The sequence below is a fragment of the Budorcas taxicolor genome, chromosome 10 (assembly GCF_023091745.1).
Source record: "Budorcas taxicolor isolate Tak-1 chromosome 10, Takin1.1, whole genome shotgun sequence".
Taxonomy (NCBI): Eukaryota; Metazoa; Chordata; class Mammalia; order Artiodactyla; family Bovidae; genus Budorcas; species Budorcas taxicolor.
This window is the reverse complement of record NC_068919.1, coordinates 36576032-36596548: the sequence shown is the minus strand read 5'-3', so window position 1 is coordinate 36596548 and position 20517 is coordinate 36576032. Positions and strand designations below refer to the sequence as shown.

The following is a 20517-nucleotide window of genomic DNA, read 5'->3' as shown; positions in this document are numbered from 1 at the left end:
GCTATCCTGTCACCATTGAGGCTTTATGTGATCATCCTTAGTATAGCCAAAGGATGGTATTTTGTGATAAGCATATCACCTGCTGCTGCTGCTAAGTCGCTTCAGTCATGTCCAACTCTGTGCGACCCCATAGACAGCAGCCCACCAGGCTCCCCTGTCCCTGGGATTCTCCAGGCAAGAACACTGGAGTGGGTTGCCATTTCCTTCTCCAGTGCATGAAAGTGAAAAGTGAAAGTGAAGTTGCTCAGTCGTGTCCAACTCTTAGCGACCCCATGGACTGCAGCCTACCAGGCTCCTCCGTCCATGGGATTTTCCAGGCAAGAGTACTGGAGTGGGGTGCCACTGCCTTCTCCCAAGCATATCACCTAGGAAAGGGCAAAAAATGTTTTGAATCCTGTAACCAGAATAGATATAGATCTAGATTGCCTAACATCAGGGCTGCCATATATTTTTAAGCTTTTTATTATTGTGGAAAAAATTAAATATAAATGAAACTAGAGTTGTATTCTACCTTTCTTCTCCTTCCTCAGATGATTTCAAAGCAAATTGAAGTCATATTTTATCATAAATATATCAATATATAGTCAAGAATTCTTTTTTTTCCACTACTATCCATAATACACAATAATATCTTTTCAAGTCAGTCTTCACATTTTCTTGGTTGTGTCTCTCACTTATTTTTATATTTGTTTTACTTGAACCTGGTTCCAGACAGGGTTTACACATTGTATTTGGTGGATATGTACATCTTAAGCCTCTTATTTTTTTAAACAAAAATTTTAAAAGATTTATATATGTATGTATTTATTTATTTTTGGCTATGCTGGGTCTTTGTTACTGCAGGCAGGGTTTTTCTAATTGCAGCAAGCCAGGGCTACTCTTCCTTGCTGTGCACAGGCTTCTCCTGGCAATAGCTTCTCTTGTTGCTGAGCATGGGCTCTAGGAGTGTGAGCTCCGGTAGTTGCAGCATGTGGGCTCAGTAGTTGTGGCACACTGGCTTAGTTGCTCTGCAGCATGTGGAATTTTCCCAGACCAGGGATCAAACCTGTGTCCCCTGAAATTGCAGGTGGATTCTTAACCACGAGACCACCAGGCAAGCCCCTATTTTTATTTTTTTAAATATTTATTTATTTGGCTGTGCCAGGTCTTAGTTGTGGATGCTTTGATCATCATTGTGGCATGAGGAATTTTTATGCAGGATCTTAGTTGTGGCATGCAGGATCTTAGTTGTGGCACGTGCAATCTAGTTCCCTAACCAGGAATAGTAGGGATTGAACCTGGGCACCCTGCTTTGGGAGCTTGGAGTCTTAGCCACTGGACTACCAGGAAAGTCCCTCTTAAGCCTCTTTTTAAAAGTTCCCTCTCATTTTTTTTCTTAAGTTTTTTTTTGTTGTTGTTTGTATTGTCATTGATTTAAAAAATTGTTATGCAGAAGTTTCCATGCTCTGGATTTTGCTAATTGTCTCCATGTGGTAATACTTAACATATCCTTCTGTCCCCTGTATTGTCTATAAATTTGTGATTAGATCAGATTCCAGTTTTATTTTGCTAGAATACTTCAGAGATGGATTGTGTGCTTCCTATTTATATTATATCAGCAGACAGTGTGTCTGCTTGTCTCTTTTAGTTGTGTTAAGATGGAATCAGTGAGATTCTGAAGCTATCAGCCTCTCCATCCATTTTAAAGTTCCCATAATTTTTCTCCTGTGTGTGCTGAGTCACTCAGTCATGTCCAACTCTTTGTGACCCCATGGACTATAGCCCCCCAGGCTCCTCAGTCCATAGGAATTCTCCAGGCAAGAATACTGGAGTGGGTTGCCATGCTGGAGTGGATTGTCATGCCCTCTTCCAGGGGATCATTCCAACTCAGGGATCTAACCCAGGTCTGCCACATTGCAGGCAGATTCTTTACCGTCTGAGCCACTGATTTTTCTCTTAGGCTTTATCAACCTGTTAGTAATCACTGCCAAAATTCTTTACTTCAGTGGGGTTGCAAATGTACAGTTATAATTTTACAATTCCTCTTTATTACTGGAATTCTTTTAAAAGCATTCCATCAATTATTAGGTTATCCTTAGGTACATTTCACACAGAAAGGCAGGACTAATATTTGATTCTTTAATTTCAAGTTTTCAGAAAAATGAATTGGCTCCCAGTAGGGAGCTTTGATAACATCCTTACTTTCTGACCCTGGAGAAGGAAATGGCAACCCACTCCACTATCATTGCCTGGAAAATTTCACTGGCAAAGGAGCCTGGCAGGCTACAGTCCATGGGGTCTCACAGAGTCGGACACAACTGAGCAACTTTACAGTTTACTTTCTGATTCCTCCTAATGAGAAATGGTATTTAGAGACCAGAATCTAGATGCTGTGGGTCCCTGCAATTGGGTTGGTCATTGTTTCAAATTCTTTTCAAGTGGATAGGTTCAGGGTATATAAATTTTTTTAAAAGAAAAAATATATCATGGCTCATATTGATATTTTCAGTTTCAAATTTTTTGTGATAGAACTGGCATATAATTTCTTTGATTTTATTATATATTTTCATTTCTTTGCCTAATATATGTAGATGAAATTATGGTTAAAATTTGCATGAGAGTTATCCAGTATATGTGTGTAGGAAAGGAGACATTGTATGCTACATATGGGGAGAGGAGGGGTGGATAACAGATGAAAAAAGATTGGCCAGTAATTGATAATTATTAATTCTGAGTGATGGATAGGTATGTGAGAGTTCATTATATTACTTTCTTTCCTTTTGAGTATGTTTAAAACTTTTAATAATAAAATCCTCTTATATAGTTACTGGATCATGTTAAATTTACAGCATTATTTAGGGAGAAATGAGTTTCCTTTTTTATTTAATAATACTAATTCCATATTACTATGAATATAAATTCTTCATATAAATGCTACAGGTGGAACTGCAGCATCATAGCCTGCTCTCAATCAGAATGCTAATTTGTTACCTACTCAATAAGGAGTCTTCTGGGTAGATCAGTACTGTAAAATGGAAAAAGAACACTTTCCAGTTAAACAGACTTAGATTTGAAGAACAACTTTATCTTAACAGGTTGACATTATTTAAACTCTCTGAGCCTTAGTATCCTCATCTGAAAAATTGGTGTAACAACTTCTGTTTAGGGTGCTAAGGACTAAATACCGTCATGAATGTAATATATCTGGCACAGACTAGATAAATTCCTTGCTTTTATCTACTGCTGTGATTGAGTGTTTCATACCTTTTTATTTATACTAGTAATTAGCACTTATTGAGTACCTACTGTGTGCCAGACACTACATGGATCTTGTTTAAGCCTTATAAAACAGTATAAGGTAAGTATTATTGTCCCCATTTTATAAGGAAGCTGTGACATAGAAAAGTTCAGTAGTTTGTATAGGAATATATGTTAGACAGTAATGAGGAATTACTGCCCTGTGTATGTATATCTTTTATATGTAATCAAGACTACATTTTGTTATGACATCAGTGACAAAGGGAAACATGATGACTCAGGAATATAATATGTTATAGACACAGAAAAGATAAAGACAAATACTATATGATATAACTTTTATGTGAAACCTAAAAATTATAACAAACTAGTGAGTAAAACAAAAAAGAAGCAGGTTCACAGTGGGGAGAGGGAAGCAGGAGATGGGGCAATATAGGGATAGGAGATTTTTGAAGTGTTTTTATGGCATTATATGAAATCATGTGTGTGAAACTTGCAAACTGTGAAGTACTATTGAATTTAAAGAGTCCTTCATTTTAAAAAAAATTTTTTTTAAAAGAAACAACTTTAAAAACTTTGGTTATTCTTAAATTTGTCTGAAATGTTCATACATTATCTTAAGAGAATTCTTCTCAAGTGAGAGGATCATGATTCAGATAAAATCCTTGCTATTTCAGTCAAAACATCTTTTAATGGTAAACGAATAATTCTCTGCTCTTCTCCCATGCTTTCAGTAGCACACTTGAAAGCGTTTATTTGGTTTCCACAGGGTCGGAATCTGGCGGATCTACGCCGTAGCCAGTCCCGGGGCACGTTCACCATTAGCACTACTCTTCGCTTGGGTAGACAGATTCTGGAGTCTATTGAGAGCATCCATTCTGTGGGATTCTTGCACCGAGACATCAAACCGGTAGGGGGCCTTTTCCTGCCAGAGCTCGGAATGAGTTTGCTTGGTGCTCTTGGTCTTACCATGTGTGTGTGTGCTCACTCACTCAATAGTGTCAGACTCTTTGCAACTCTATGGATTGTAGCCTACCAGACTCCTCTGTCCATGAAATCTTCCAGGAAAGAATATTGGAGCAGGTTGCCATTTCCTATTCCAGAGGATCTTCCCAACCCAGGGATCAAACACACATCTCTTGTGTCTCCTGCAGGCAGGTTCTTTACCACTGCACCACCTGGGAAGCCCAGTCTTATGATGGGACACATTAAATTACAAATGTAGGTTTCTATGTTAAATACAAGATAATATTTCAGTTTCTGTGGCAGAGATGTAAACTTGAAATGTATTGTAACTTGCCTTTTAATTTTTAAAAAATGATAATTATATACTATAACTTATAATCAAGAGCTTTTCTCATACAATGAAAGTTGCTCAGCAGCCAAATTAAAAATTACTAATGTTTGACTTATGTGTTAACACTGATACTTACTTAGCCTTACACCTAAATTGATAGTCATTCTTCGGATTTCTTTTTTCTGATATTGGTTAAAAATACAGATTCATGTTGTTTTTAGACGTTGGCATTGTGTTCTTTGAACTATTTCTCAAGTGACAAATTATACTTGAAAGAAACCATCAATTATAAAAGAGCTTGCTTTTTCTCCTGAGTGCTACCGTGCCAATATAGTATTTTTTTCTATTCTGTTTTCCTAGAAATTGCAATTTCTGTAACTGTTAAATATGCTTTTATTTTCTCCTTGGTTTTTGTGTTACTCACAGGGGAAATGACCCATTTCTGATATGCTGTATTTACTATAAATTTACTGTGTTGCTTGTTGCAGTTGAAAATTATACCCATCTGTTGCTACATGATTTCAAAAATTAAACAGTTTACATGAAGATGACAGCTAAAATTAACATAGTTGAGTCAGACTTAATGTAATGTAGATTTTTCCTGCTTTTATTTCCATGTCAAGTTAAATGTCATTATTTGAGAAGCATAGTAATTGAAGAGTTTCCAATATGATTAGAAAGCTCCCTAAGTAGAACAGTATTTTAAAATAAAAGCTAACAATTCTATAACAATTAGACTTTTGCTTTTATAAATTCTTCTACTTAATATACCCATTTTTGCAAACCTGTGGTCAGTTAATGCTACATTTATCTTTGTTAAGGGAAGCATGGAAAATATATTGTCCTTAAGTCTGTTATGTTTCCTTGTATTGTATTTTCATTTTTGCACTTAGTGAAATTCAGCTTCATGATGCTTATAGGAAATTCATTTCAATTTCTGGACTATATATTCTATTTTGTTCACTCCTAGTTCTTCCCATTTAAAAAAATAAGGGTTGGGTGTTTGTTTAAGTAGTAACTTAGACTAGAATTTCAAGAAACTTATTAGAGTACTGACTCCAATTAAATCAGTGTTGTATTTTATGTAACTTTATAATAGTCAAATAAATTTTTTCTCAAGTTCACCTGATCTTAGGCATTAATAGAACCTGCAGCAAAATAATGTGTTAATATCCAATAAACATTGACCAGAGCAGTATATGTGGGATGTGTATTATATAGAGTTTAAATAGAAGAATTAAAATACAGGAAGGATAAGATATAAGGACTAAGTATAATAATAATAGGTATGTTTTCATTCTTTATTTTCTAGTCAAACTTTGCCATGGGTCGCTTTCCTAGTACGTGTCGGAAATGTTATATGCTTGATTTTGGCCTGGCTCGACAGTTTACCAATTCCTGTGGTGACGTCAGACCAGTAAGCTTTTTCATACTATTATTAAATATTTGAGAATTAACTTATTATAGTATCACTCTTTTTAAAGAAATGCCAATTGTGTATCAGAATGGATATCATCCAAGAAGTATCATATAGAGTTTATGATTACGTTACAGATAGTATTCATTAATTTTATTATTGAGTGTTACAGCTTTTAAAAACATGCACAGAGTTAGAGTGTATCTTGTAAGAAAACACATTACCCCTTTAGGATCAAGGGTCTTTTTTGTAGTCTGAGCTTCTTTCTACATCATATACTACTTTTGTTTCAGTTACTGTGTTTGTCATACCCAGAATTTACATTTAGTTCTGTTTTAAAATCTCTTTATTAAAATTTCTGTTTGATATGGCATTGCCGTTATACTTTCCTTTCTTTAATCAAGCTCTCCTTTAGTTCTGTGAACATATTTATAATACCCACTTTGAAATCTTTTTATGTCCAGCATCTAGTCATTCTCATAAGTGGTTTTTGTTGCCCACTTTTTTTTTTTACATATATGGGTCACACATTCTTGTTTCTTTACATGTCTTGTAATTTTTTGTTGTTGTTGGAAACTGGGCATTTTAAGATAATGCTTGCATGCTGCTTCTGCTTAGTTGCTTCAGTTGTGTCTGACTCTTTGCGACCCTACGTACCATAGCCTGCCAGGCTCCTCTGTTCTTAATGTTTAGTTCCTTTACATTTAGTTCCTTAACATATTCTTTCTGAAGTTCATTATGTGTGTACAATAAGTACAAATGTGTACTCTTATTTTTTCCTTTTGATTCAAAAGGTAGCATAATGTACACTTCCCTTTTTCTTTCACTTTACAGTGTGTCAGGAGATCTTTCCGTGTCAGAATATAGAGCAGCTGCAAAGTGTCTATCTGTAAGACAAATCTCCAGAAGTGTAATTGCTGGGTCAAAGAGAACGTATGCATTTGCAGCTTTGATGGTTAATAGTGAAAGTCACTCAGTCGTGTCCCACTCTTTGCAATCTCATGGACGGTAGCCTGCCAGGCTCCTCTGTCCACGGGATTCTCCAGGCAAGAATACTGGAGTGGGTTGCCATTTCCTTCTCCAGGGGATCTTCCTGACCTGGGCTTGAACCCAGGTCTCCTGCATTGCAGGCAGATCTTTACCGTCTGAAATAGCTATTGCCAAATTGCCATCAATTGAGGCAGTTTCTGAAGATCATCTATTTCAAGGCTCAGTTATGTGTTGCCTTATTCTTAAGACATCCTTCCTCCACAGGACTTCTCCTTTCTTCTCACCAAGTAAAACTAATTCTTACCACTCCTAGACTTTCATAGCTCATTGTACTTTGCTAATGGTGTTTATTATAATCTACTTTCAATTACAGTTACCTGCATTTATAGCTGCTTTCCCCAGTTAGGTTGAATTGTTTTTTCTGCATCATTTAAGGTGGCTGAATTTCTTTGACCTGGTATTACTTCTTGGAGGGATCACATCAAAATCTCCCTAGGCAGCTGATCTCTTTACCTCTGTCTCAACCTTTCCATGGCAAAAGTAAGGTCAGAGCCAGAACGAAGGACTCTTAATTGTTTTCCTTCTAGAAGGAGAAATCTCCAACCTCAGAGTTACATCAACAAAATTGAGAATATTAGATATTCCTGTTAGTCATGATGTCTTAGGAAAATATTGAGATCTGTTGACTGTGATTGTCAGTGAATGGCAGCTAAGGGAAAAAAGGGAGCTTAAATAGATTGCAGAAATTTTTGATTCCTGAGACTTGACATTAAATACAAAGAACATTTTAAAAATAGTTAAATCTTGAAACTAAAAAGGAATAACTGAAGGAGAAAAGATAAGTTGATGAAAGAAGAAATAAGTAGATAATTAATATGAACAGATTAAACACAGGTTGCAGAAATGAACAAATGGAGGAAGAACACATAGAATGTTTATCTGTGTAGCATATGGCTGAGACGACTCTGATAACTGAAGACTCTTAAAATAACATTCATTGTAATCTCTTCAGACTACCACATTAGTACTTGTTAATTGAGGATAATTTGACATTACTGAGAAAGAGAGCAAAAAATTCTACTAATGAAAATTATTGGCCATGATCATTTTAAAGTATGGCAGTTTTCCTGTTGAGCTATAGCATCATCCATGAATCTTAAAGGCACTGACTTGATATTTGTGAAACAGTAAAGTAGAAACATAGAGAACGAAATGGCAGCCCACTCCAGCATTCTTGCCTGGAGAATCCCATGGGCAGAGGAGCCTGGTGGGCTACAGTCCATGGGGTTGCACAGAGCTGGACACGACTGAAGTGGTTTAGCATGAAATAGAGTGTATGATTTCAAGTCAGAAGACCTTGGTTGATGCCTGGTTTTATCACCTACTAATTCTGTGTCCTCAAATAAGTTTACTTTTTGGAACTTGTTTCTGTGTCTGTAAAGTGGGCAAAACAAAGACTTTGCCATCACAGGGTTTATATTCCATTGAAAGAAGCAGGGAAAAACCAAATAAGTAAAAATATGAATAAAATCAATTTTAGGTAGCAAAAGATGTTTTGTGAAAAAAAATAAAGCAGAGTAAAAGAACAGAGTGGCATTGCAAGGGCAGATATTATTTTAAATTATGATGATTAAAGAATATTTCTCTGAGGAGGTGACATTCAAGCAGAGGGCTGAATTTGGGATAGAAGAGCCTGCCATTGGAGGTGTGTAGAGAGATGGTGTTCCAGCTAGAGAGAATAACAAGTACAAAGTCTTGCGCTAGAAACAAACTTGATTGGAGGGGAAACCTCAAGTAAATCCATTTTGGCATGAGGCAAGTGCCAGAATCATGGAAGATGTTATAGGCCAAATAACTAGAATTTAGACTTTATTCCAAGTTGAGCTCTCTGGGACTGGGATTCACATATTATGTAGAGTTTATTCCCAGTACCTGGCACGTAATAAGTGCACAATAACTTCAGTTTATGAATATGTGAATTACACGTACAGGGAGAGGTTCAAGTTGCCACCGTCTCTGAATTGAGTTTGAGTGATATAGCCAAGACAAAGAGGTTGGTATCTTAGATTGCTTAGACCTCATGTTTTTAATGTACTTATTTGTAACCAGAGTCTGAATATTAATGTATATACTATGATGCTTGGCATGATTCTGGGTACATGAAAGCATTTATGTTTTCTCATGGATAGAGTTTATTTATCATAAATCCTACTTTATTTTAAAATGTAGGTATAAAAAATGAGATTCATTGATAATTAAAATAGGACTCATTAATAGCTATTATATTTTAAACGTATGATTTAGAGATATTCTCCTCTAATTATTATAATTTCAGTTATTAGAAAAAGTTAGAAATTTAAGTCATGTTTTCTTGACTATAATACATGTTTCTCCCTTCTACTTCATGAGCTCACCTGTGCTGAATCTTATGCTATTTAAAGCTCATTTATTACTCTTTGCTTGGTTTTGTAGCCTCGAGCTGTGGCAGGCTTTCGAGGGACAGTTCGTTATGCATCAATCAATGCTCATCGGAACAGGGTAGGTGTCTGAACTCGAGTCATAGCTGTATGAGCATGCTGATGCTCGAATCAGATTGACTTCTTTACGTTAGAGTGCAGAGGTGTTAGTAATACTAATGCATGGTAAGGTGTATAGTGGATATATAATAGATGTGTACAGCTACAGAGAAAATAAAATTGAATTTGGCAGAAAATCTAATAGCTAATTATATACACATCTATGGGGACTCTTGTGTCCTTAATTAGATATAAGTAAGTATTAATACATTTATTAAAGAATTTTGCATAAATAAGACATCTGTGTTCTATTTCAAGAATTTATTTGGGAATTCATATTATCAATACATAATGAAATGTAGGTCATCATTTTATCCGTAAGATACACCTAATCTATTATATCCTCTCTCCAGCAAACATTTGTTTTTATGAAGATCTAAAATATAGAAGCTTAAATTTTTCTTTCATCTTTAGTGAATTGTTCATCTCTTTTTGGGTTAAATTTTAAAAACCTCTTTTTTTTTTCTTACTTTTATCCTTTTGTTTTGCTCTAATACTTTTTTTCCTCACCCTGAACTTTAGTTGTGAGTAGGAAAGGTAAGTACTTTATGGATTCTCAATCCTTGAACTTGTTTGGACAGAGTTGGGAAATTTAACATGTGATTCCTTGATAAAGATAAATTTCTTGATTTTTGTTACCTTATTCTTGTGCAGCCAAAACTGCTTTAATTAAAACTTGACTGATGCTAAATGTAATAGGACGAGAATGCTGTGGTTTTACACGCAGTGCTTCAGTTAACTTGGTTTCTTAGGATGTGATTATAAATTGAAAATAGTTAAAGTATTTTTTTATCTGTGTGAATACTCTGCTAAGCATTTGTAACTCATTTGATTTGATTCAGTGTGCTTTATTTTGTGGTATTTAGTTAATTATTCTGTCTTGAAAAGAAAGTATTCATTCTCCAGATAGATTCTTGCAAAATTTTAGGAGTACTATGCTTTCTAATTAATTCTGTAAAAGAATATGTTCACATTGGAATCTTTGAAATATGACATTCATTTTGAGATAAGCATAAACATGTTCATGGATCATAATATAAGCATTTCCAAAATAACTACTAGAAAGAGATTATGTGTTGTTGTTTTTTTTTAATTTGAAGAGTACAGATTTCTTCTAAAAGCCTTTCCAGCATAGAGTGATCTATCAGCTGTTCTGTTAACCTGCTTATTAATGTTGATAGGGAAATTTGATCACATATTGCAGTGGTTCTTACCCTTCTTTTCTGGTCCCAACACATCTGAGGAATAGAATGCTTTATACGTTAGCACAGCTTCACAATACTGATCGTCAATGTATATGGTGACACAGGAATACAACTAGCAGAACCTTGAGAGATTGTTGTCTAGTTTAAAAATAATTCCCAGGTAATTCTAATATACTTCTTTCTTCCATGCTCTGTGACCTTGATTTGATAATTTTTAAACTTAATGCACTGCATTTCTATTTTGGGGGTACCTAAATCTTAACCATTTTTGTTTGTTTTTTGTTTTCTTTTAAGTGAAAGCAGGTTTATTTAGAGAATCTGAAACTTTTAACATGAATAATTTCCAAACAATACAAGGACTTTTCAAAATACTTGAATACTGTTTACTTCACCTCATTGTTTTCCTGCCTTTTAATCCTTTGTTAATACTTGTTTTATCACAATGTGTGTGCGCTCCGTCACTCAATCATGGCCGACTCTTTCCAACCCCATGGATTGTAGCCCACTAGGTTCCTCTATACATGGAATTTTCTAGGCACTATTACTGAAGTGGGTTGTCATTTCCTACTCCAGGGGATCTTCCTGACACAGGGATCAAACCCATGTCTCCTGCTTTGGCAGGAGGATTCTTTACCACTGCACCACCTGGGAAGCCCATTTATCACAATACTTGGAAGAAATTATTTTACTTCTGGTTCTGTGGTTCTTACTGAGATCTTTGTCCATTCTTGCTGAAAGTGAAAAGTGAAAGTGAAATCACTCAGTTGTGTCCAACTCTTTGGGACCCCATGGACTGTAGCCTGTGAGGCTCCTCCATCCATGGAATTTTCCAGGCAAGAGTACTGGAGTGGGTTGCCATTTCCTTCTCCAGGAGATCTTCCCCACCCAGGGATAGAACCCGGGTCTTCCACATTTTAAGCAGATGCTTTTACCATCTGAGCCACCAGGGAAACTTGCATTTAATCGTCTTTTTTTTGTTGACTACTTTTGGTATCTTCTCTTTGTCTTCGGTGTCCTGTAGAAATTTTCAAATCTGCTGTGGTGTGGATTTCTTTATATTTATTCTCTTTGAGATTTGTAATGCTTCCTAAGGGCTTCCCTGGTCGCTCAGTGGTAAAGAATTTGCCTACCAATGCAGGAGATGTGGGTTTGATCCCTGAGTCAGAAAGATCCCCTGGAGAATAAAATGGCAACCCACTCCAGTATTCTTGCCTGGAGAATCCTGTGGACAGAGGAACCTGGGCTATTTTAAATAATGATCTGGTGGGGTTTTATCTATAAGACTTCAAAGAGGCCTAAATTTAAGGGTGCTTTTTTACCTTGAGAGGATTTTCATTTGCATCTATCATTACTGCAGAATAGGATCACCCAGAAAACACCATTTCTGGACTTGGTTTCCTGGACCACATAGACAATATAAATCTGAGACAATATAAATTTAAACCCCAAATCTGAGTGAGTGGTAGGCCCATGGTAACAGATTCTCAGGATGTTGTTTTTTGTTTGTTTGTTTTTGTTTTAAAATAACACTATCTCTTTGATAGTGGTCAAATTTTACCAAGAATAAAATTATTGTAGTAATAATGTACATACCAAATATTGCATTAAAGATAGCCCTTTGAGGGTCCTAGGTATATGGTGGGGGTAGAGGTGGGGCAGTGTCTCAGTTACAACTGCTGTCTTGTGTAGGCTTAATGTTTTTACACCTGTCCCCTACATGACTGATAAAACCCTGGTTGATAAACCTATGACAGATGCCTCCAAACAGCCAAAACCAAAGCTTCAGTCTTAGGTTGCCTTTCATGTTTCCAGCTTTCTTTTCATTTTGGTTCTCAAGATTTTCTTTGCTGCTACTTCATCTTTTTTATATATTGTGGTAAAGAACACATAACATTCAATTTGCCGCCTTAAACATTTTGATATATACAATTAAGTAGTGTTAAGTATATCCACATTATTTTGTACCAGATTTCTACAACTTTTTCATTTTGCAACATTGAAACTCTGTACCCACTTAGCACTGACTCCCCTTTTCCCCTCCTCTGAATTCCTTGGCAGCCACCTTCCTTTACTAATTAATTAACTCATTTATTAATTAATGGGTTCTTAAATACATTATTTCCAGTATTTCTGGGTTTTTGGGTGTTCTTTATATCGAAAGTTTTTCAGTAAATCTGTTCTACCATGTAGATTGCTTTATAACTATACGGATACATAGATATACCTGCCAGATAGTTTTATGGGAAAATGAAAACACAATGATTAGGCCTTAAACAATGTAATGTACTCACAGGAGCAGTAATGTAATGTGACTGAATTCTCTTTTGCTTATGAAGGAAATGGGAAGACATGATGACCTTTGGTCCTTGTTCTACATGTTGGTGGAATTTGTGGTTGGTCAGCTCCCTTGGAGAAAAATAAAGGACAAGGTAATTTTCAAAATAGAAGCGTCAGTTTTGGTAGGGGAAGGAGTAAAAATTTCTCCTGGGTAGGTATTTTTTGTTGAAAGTATACTTATGTATAAGAGTTAACATTTTCCAACCCTTTCACTATATCCTAATATGTATATTTTTCTTTCTGTGAGCTGATATTGTAACTTTTTCTATGAAAATGCTAATTTAAGTACAGCTGTCATTTCTGATTAGATTTCAAGCTATCTTAGCTTTATTTTCACTAGTTCTCTTTTTTAAAGTCAATTAGGTCTTTTAAGTGAAGTAAGTTAGAAAAAGACACATAACCATGTGATATCGCTTACAGTGTAGAATCTAAAATATGACACAAATGAATATCTACAAAACAGAGAAAACACTGATGGTTGCCAAGAAAAGAAATGTCAGTTAGGCTTTTAATTTTTAATTGTCACATTATATTGTTCAATTTTACATACCCTTGAGACTGTTACTGAGAAGCTCTTAATATGTAGCTTCCAAGAGAAACTGACTTTGGTTCCTTTTCTCTTTACTTCCCAGGAACAAGTGGGCTCTATTAAGGAAAGGTATGACCACAGGCTTATGTTAAAACATCTCCCTCCAGAATTTAGCATCTTTCTGGAGCACATTTCCTCTTTGGATTATTTTACAAAACCAGACTACCAGGTAATCATCTTTGTGAGTTCTGTAGATTAATTCTTCTCTCTCTTTTAGTATTTATTCTTACCAAGCATTGTACCATTGAGGGTGTTGTAAATGAGTATAAGTGGTTCCTAGAATAATACTTTAAAAAAAAAAAATACTGTTTTAATACATCATGAGAAATGTCGTTAAATTAACTGATGATGACATTATTCATGTCCGCACATGTGTGTGTTTTCTCCCTTCTGGATGAACATATGTCATTAAGAGTTTTAGATTTGTTTATCATGTAGCATTCTAACTGCTCCTGCTGTGATTCTTTTGGTAGTTTTGAATTGCTGATAGTTCAGATTATGGAAATCCAGTATCTAATTTGTTGACCAGAAGGAAATGTCCAGCTCAGGAATGTATCTGTTAAGGGCTTGAGGGTTACATGTCATGTGTTAACATGCTATGGGACAGTAGTCAGTAAAAATTACTGGCTCCATTTTGTCTGTGGTCGGTGAAACATTTCCTAAGAGCCTCAGTTAGTGAGGCCTATTAAGGGTGACTAGGCTTACCATAAATTGCATATCAAACCCCAACCAGCTAAATTTCAGAAGATTCTGTTGCTCTCAAGGGAAACTTGGTCAGAGCTTAATGCAAGATAATCACTACTACTGAAAACATAAATTCAAGGCACACATTGATTAATAATAATAATGTCAGTGTATAAGTTTTATCTACAAAGGACAACACTTGGGCTTTACTGCCTGTTAATGAAAGTTTTAAAAAATCATTTATTTTTGGCTGTGTTGAGTCTTTGTTGCTGCATGGGCTTTCTCTTATTGTGGTGAGCAGGGGCTACTCTCTAGGTGCTGTGCCCAGGCTTCTCGATGCAGTGGTTTCTCTTGTTCCAGAGCACTGGCTCTAGGGCTCACGAGCTTCAGTAGTTGCAGCACGTGGGCTCAAAAGTTGAAGTTCACAGGCTCTAGATCACAGGCTTAATAGTTGTGGTGTATGGGCTTTGTTGCACGGCAGCATGTTGTATCTTCCCCAACCAGGGATTGAACCCATGTCTCCTGCGTCGACAGGTGGATTCTTAACCGCTGAGATACCAGGGAAGCCCTAGTGGAGGGTGCATATTCTAAAGTGTTGTCAGTGTTGAAGACTAAAAGACTGTCTACTACACAGTGAACTTATTTGCATATAATAAATATTTCTTTGTGAAAAATGGAGTTTTGGTATAATACATAAATAGAACATAAAGCAGAGAAGCAACATACAGCCTTGAGTCCTTAGAGATCTTAAGTAGGTGAGCCTGTGTTGTTCTTTTCTATGTGGCTATTTGGGTTATAACATATAGGCTAACAAATGGCAAAATTACATTGTATATGAGTCGCTTTGGAATATGTTCTCATATTTATATTTTATATATGGATTTTTTAAAATGTGTAGAGTTCACATTACTTGCAATGAAATAATGAAGTTTTACTTGTAAGACTAGAATCAGGAGGAGCTAGGAATTGTTCCAACTTTCTCATCTTGGGTGGTAATAATTTTTTTATTGACAAAGTTTGATGTATTAATTACACAGCAAAAAAAGTTTTTAATTACATTCTCTGCTTAGTTATGCCTACATTCCAAAGAAGACTATAATGTTCACCAGCTAAAGTTTGAAACTTGGACCTACAATTTAAATTAACAAAATATTGTTCTCTGGTTTTGCATTTGGACATTCTTTTAGAGGCTTCTCTGTTATTCTGTCACCTGATAACAACAGAAAGTATAGTAATTTCCCTATCTTAGAAGAGAGAGAGCAGGCATAACATTTTCATAACATTTCCTGATTCTTCTTTGCTCTTTGATCTTCCGTAAGCAGTGAGTAGGAGCAGAGGGCAGTAGATGGGAGAAGGATAATTGGGAAAAAGATGTTGGTGACTAAAAGATGCTCTGATGACTAGTATCAGTGTGATATCAGGTTCCAGAAAGATCTGACCTTTGCAGTTTCTGTATCCTGCTTTCCTCACAATACCCTGCTACAGTCTTCATTTTCATAAAAATTGCTCTACTTTGAATCCGAATGTTCTTGTGAATTAATGCTGTCTAATGGTTAATTTTATAATTTGGAATTCATTCCTGAATTCGAGTTTAATTACTGTTCTTTCAAAATTTTGAATTCCTTACTGAACAACCAGTATAATTAAAAACAGCAACAAACCTTCTCCAGCAGCAATCCAAAACCATACCAGTACTTAGTGTGACTGCTTCCCTAGCTGTATCAGAGGTCAGATAAACAGTATGTCTCCAACTTTATATGTTCTGACATAGGACCAAAGGGAATATATTTCATAATCAAGGTGTTAAATGATGTTGTTTTCCAAAGCCACTTTTACTGTGAATGTCTGTGGTTTGTGAATTCTTAAAAAATCATAGTTTCTTGCCAGAGAACATTATTATCTTAACAAGCTGCATATTGTCAGCACCCTACCAGTAACCTGCTAGTGCTTGCCCTTGTAGCATGGGCAGACCGAGAGAGTTGATGCTGTCTACTGGGAATCTTATGCACGTCTCAGTTTGAATAAAGGCTGACGTTCACTTTTAGAAAGCACTGTGGTGTTTGGGGAAATTGCATCCAAATTTATATTTAGTATGTCCCTACTGGCTTTTATATCCTGGAGGTACAGCCGTGTCTTACTTTGTTTTTATTATCCCACACTGTCCTGACACTGTGCCTGGCACCTAAATTTTCAACAAATGTTAAGAAAATTGAATCGTACTTTGCCTAATAATCTCCTGCTCAAGAAATGTAAGAAAAATCAGCTCTCATGAGTACATAAATCTTGTTTTCTGTCTGTTAAACTGAAGGTGAAGATGTTTAAATTGTAGTCAAATTAAAGCAAATGTATCTTATTATGAGTATGGTCAACCCTTGATATCTGCAGGGGATTGGTTCCAGGCCCCTGGGGATTACTGGTCCTCAACTCCCTCATATGAAACAGCATAATACTTGTGTATAACTTTCGCACATCCTGACATATACTTTAACTCATCTCTAGATTGCTTGCAAAACCTCAGTTCAGTTCAGTCGCTCAGTCGTGTCCGACTCTTTGTGACCCCATGAATCGCAGCACGCCAGGGCTCCCTGTCCATCATCAACTCCCGGGGTTCACTCAGACTCACATCCATCAAGTCAGTGATGCCATCCAGCCATCTCATCCTTGGTCGTCCCCTTCTCCTCCTGCCCCCAATCCCTCCCAGCATCAGAGTCTTTTCCACTGAGTCAACTCTTCGCATGAGGTGGCCAAAGTACTGGAGTTTCAGCTTTAGCATCATTCCTTCCAAAGAAATCCCAGGGCTGATCTCCTTCAGAATGGATTGGTTGGGTCTCCTTGCAGTCCAAGGGACTGTCAAGAGTCTTCTCCAACACCACAGTTCAAGAGCATCAATTCTTCGGCACTCAGCCTTCTTCACAGTCCAACTCTCACATCCATACATGACTACTGGAAAAACCATAGTCTTGACTAGACGGACCTTAGTCGGCAAAGTAATGTCTCTGCTTTTGAATATGCTGTCTAGGTTGGTCATAACTTTTCTTCCAAGCAGTAAGCATCTTTTAATTTCATGACTGCAATCACCATCTGCAGTGATTTTGGAGCCCCCAAAAATAAAGTCTGCCACTGTTTCCACTGTTTCCCCATCTATTTCCCATGAAGTGATGGGACCGGATGCCATGATCTTCATTTTCTGAATGTTGAGCTTTAAGCCAACTTTTTCATTCTCCTCTTTCACTTTCATCAAGAGGCTTTTTAGTTCCTCTTCACTTTCTGCCATAAGGGTGGTGTCATCTGCGTATCTGAGGTTATTGCTATTTCTCCCAGCAATCTTGATTCCAGCTTGTGCTTCTTCCAGCCCAGCTTTTCTCATGATGTACTCTGCACATAAGTTAAATAAGCAGGTGACAATATATAGCCTTGACGTACTCCTTTTCCTATTTGGAACCAGTCTGTTTTTCCATCTCCAGTTCTAACTGTTGCTTCCTGACCTGCATATAGGTTTCTCAAGAGGCAGGTCAGGTGGTCTGGTATTCCCATCTCTTTCAGAATTTTCCACAGTTGATTGTGATCCACACAGTCAAAGGCTTTGGCATAGTCCATAAAGCAGAAATAGATGTTTTTCTGGAACTCTCTTGCTTTTTTGATGATCCAGTGGATGTTGGCAATTTGATCTCTGGTTCCTCTGCCTTTTCTAAAACCAGCTTGAACATCTGAAAGTTCACGGTTCATGTATTGCAGAGCCCTGGCTTGGAGAATTTTGAGCATTCCCTTACTAGCGTGTGAGATGAGTGCAATTGTGCGGTAGTTTGAGCATTCTTTGGCATTGCCTTTCTTTGGGATTGGGATGAAAACTGACCTTTTCCAGTCCCGTGGCCGCTGCTGAGTTTTCCAAATTTGCTGGCATATTGAGTGCAGCACTTTCACAGCATCATCTTTCAGGATTTGAAATAGCTCAACTGGAATTCCATCACTTCCACTAGCTTTGTTCGTAGTGATGCTTTCTAAGGCCCACTTGACTTTCCATTCCAGGATGTCTGGCTCTAGGTGAGTGATCACACTGTCGTGGTTATCTGCGTCATGAAGATCTTTTTTGTACAGTTCTTCTGTGTATTCTTGTCACCTCTTCTTAATATCTTCTGCTTCTGTTAGGTCCATACCATTTCTGTCCTTTATCGAGCCCACCTTTTCATGAAATGTTCCCTTGTAATTTTCTTGAAGAGATCTCTAGTCTTTCCCATTCTGTTGTTTTCCTCTATTTCTTTGCATTGATCGTTGAAGAAGGCTTTCTTATCTCTCCTTGCTATTCTTTGGAACTCTGCATTCAGATGCTTATATCTTTCCTTTTCTCCTTTGCTTTTCGCTTCGCTTCTTTTCACAACTATTTATAAGGCCTCCCCAGACAGCCATTTTGCTTTTTTGTGTTTCTTTTCCATGGGGATCCCTGTCTCCTGTGCAATGTCAGGAACCTCCATCCATAGTTCATCAAGCACTCTATCTATCAGATCTAGTCCCTTAAATCTATTTCTCACTTCTACTGTATAATCATAAGGGATTTGATTTAGGTCATACCTGAATGGTCTAGTGGTTTCCTTACTTTCTTCAATTTAAGTCTGAATTTGGCAATAAGGAGTTCATGATCTGAGCCACAGTCAGCTCCTGGTCTTGTTTTTGCTGACAGTATAGAGCTTCTCCATCTTTGGCTGGAAAGAATATAATCAATCTGATTTCGGTGTTGACCATCTGGTGATGTCCATGTGTAGAGTCTTCTCTTGTGCTGTTGGAAGAGGGTGTTGGCTATGACCAGTGCATTCTCTTGGCAAAACTCTATTAGCCTTGCCCTGCTACATTCCGCATTCCAAGGCCAAGTTTGCCTGTTGCCCCAGGTGTTTTCTTGACTTCCTACTTTTGCATTACAGTCCCCTATAATGAAAAGGACATCTTTTTTGTGTGTTAGTTCTAAAAGGTCTTGTAGGTCTTCATAGAACCGTTCAACTTCAGTTTCTTCAGCGTTACTGGTTGGGGCATAGACTTGGATTACTGTGATATTGAACAGTTTGCCTTGGAAACGAACAGAGATCATTCTGTCATTTTTGAGACTGCATCCAAGTACTCCATTTCACACTCTTTTGTTGACCATGATGGCTACTCCATTTCTTCTAAGGGATTCTTGCCCACAGTAGTAGATATAATGGTCATCTGAGTTAAATTCACCCATTCCAGTGCAATATAAATGCTTGAAACTAGTTGCTGGTAAATTTACGTTTTGCTTCTGGGAACTTTCTGGATTTTTTAATATTTTTAATTTGGTTGGTTAAATCCTGAGATACAGAACCTGTGGATTGTTTTTATTAGCTTTCGAAAGTATAGCAACTATAAGAGACAAATGCTAGGCCCAGAATCTCCTCTGCTGATAAAATTGTATAGAACCGTAAAATCACACAGTTTAGTTCAGTTCAGTCGCTCAGTTGTGTCTAACTCTCCGACCCCATGAACCACAGCATGCCGTGCCTCCCTGTCTATCACCAACTCCCGGAGTTCACCCAAACCCATGTCCATTGAGTGGGTGATGCCATTTAACCGTCTCATCCTCTGTCATCCCCTTCTCCTCCTGCCCTCAATCTTTCCCATCATGAGGGTCTTTTCAGATGAGTCAGCTCTTCACACAAGTACACCTAAAACTGGTGAAATTTGATAAACTCTCTGGATTATAACAATGTTATTCTCCTGTTTTAGACATTGTACTCCAGTTATTTAAGATATTACCATTATGGCAAACTGGGTAAAGGGTACTTCTTTGTACTGTTTTTATGATTTCCTATGAATTTATATTTCAAATTTTAAGTTTTTTTTTAAAAAGTGCTAGGTGAACTTTTTCAGAAATGTAGATAGTGATAAAAATATTCAATCTTGCTGTTGCCATCTTATGATTTAAATAAATCCTTTTAAAGTGTTTTGAGAAAGAGAGCTATTTCTGAGGGTTGCCTGGGGCAGTTTTATCTATCTTGAATTCCTCCACATCAATGAGCAAATTGAGAAGACTAATGAAACCCATAAATATACACATCATTGGTGAGCCTGAAACTAAAATGTGTAGATGAGCCATTTCATACACTGCCAGAGTATTGCTAACATCAAAAGACATGAGAGAGGAAGCTATCCAAGTGTCCTAATCTTAATATACTTTCCAG

General features: G+C 36.9%; 1 protein-coding gene across 1 annotated transcript in view; it reads left to right on the top strand.

The window, feature by feature from the left end:
• TTBK2 (tau tubulin kinase 2) overlaps positions 1 to 20517 on the top strand; it is a 127957-nt gene that overhangs the window by 68310 nt on the left and 39130 nt on the right. The window contains exons 5-9 of the mRNA XM_052646402.1: positions 4007 to 4147; positions 5847 to 5951; positions 9414 to 9479; positions 13059 to 13151; positions 13692 to 13817. Of these exons, the coding sequence (XP_052502362.1) occupies positions 4007 to 4147; positions 5847 to 5951; positions 9414 to 9479; positions 13059 to 13151; positions 13692 to 13817 (531 nt within the window). The remainder of the gene's footprint in view (positions 1 to 4006; positions 4148 to 5846; positions 5952 to 9413; positions 9480 to 13058; positions 13152 to 13691; positions 13818 to 20517) is intronic.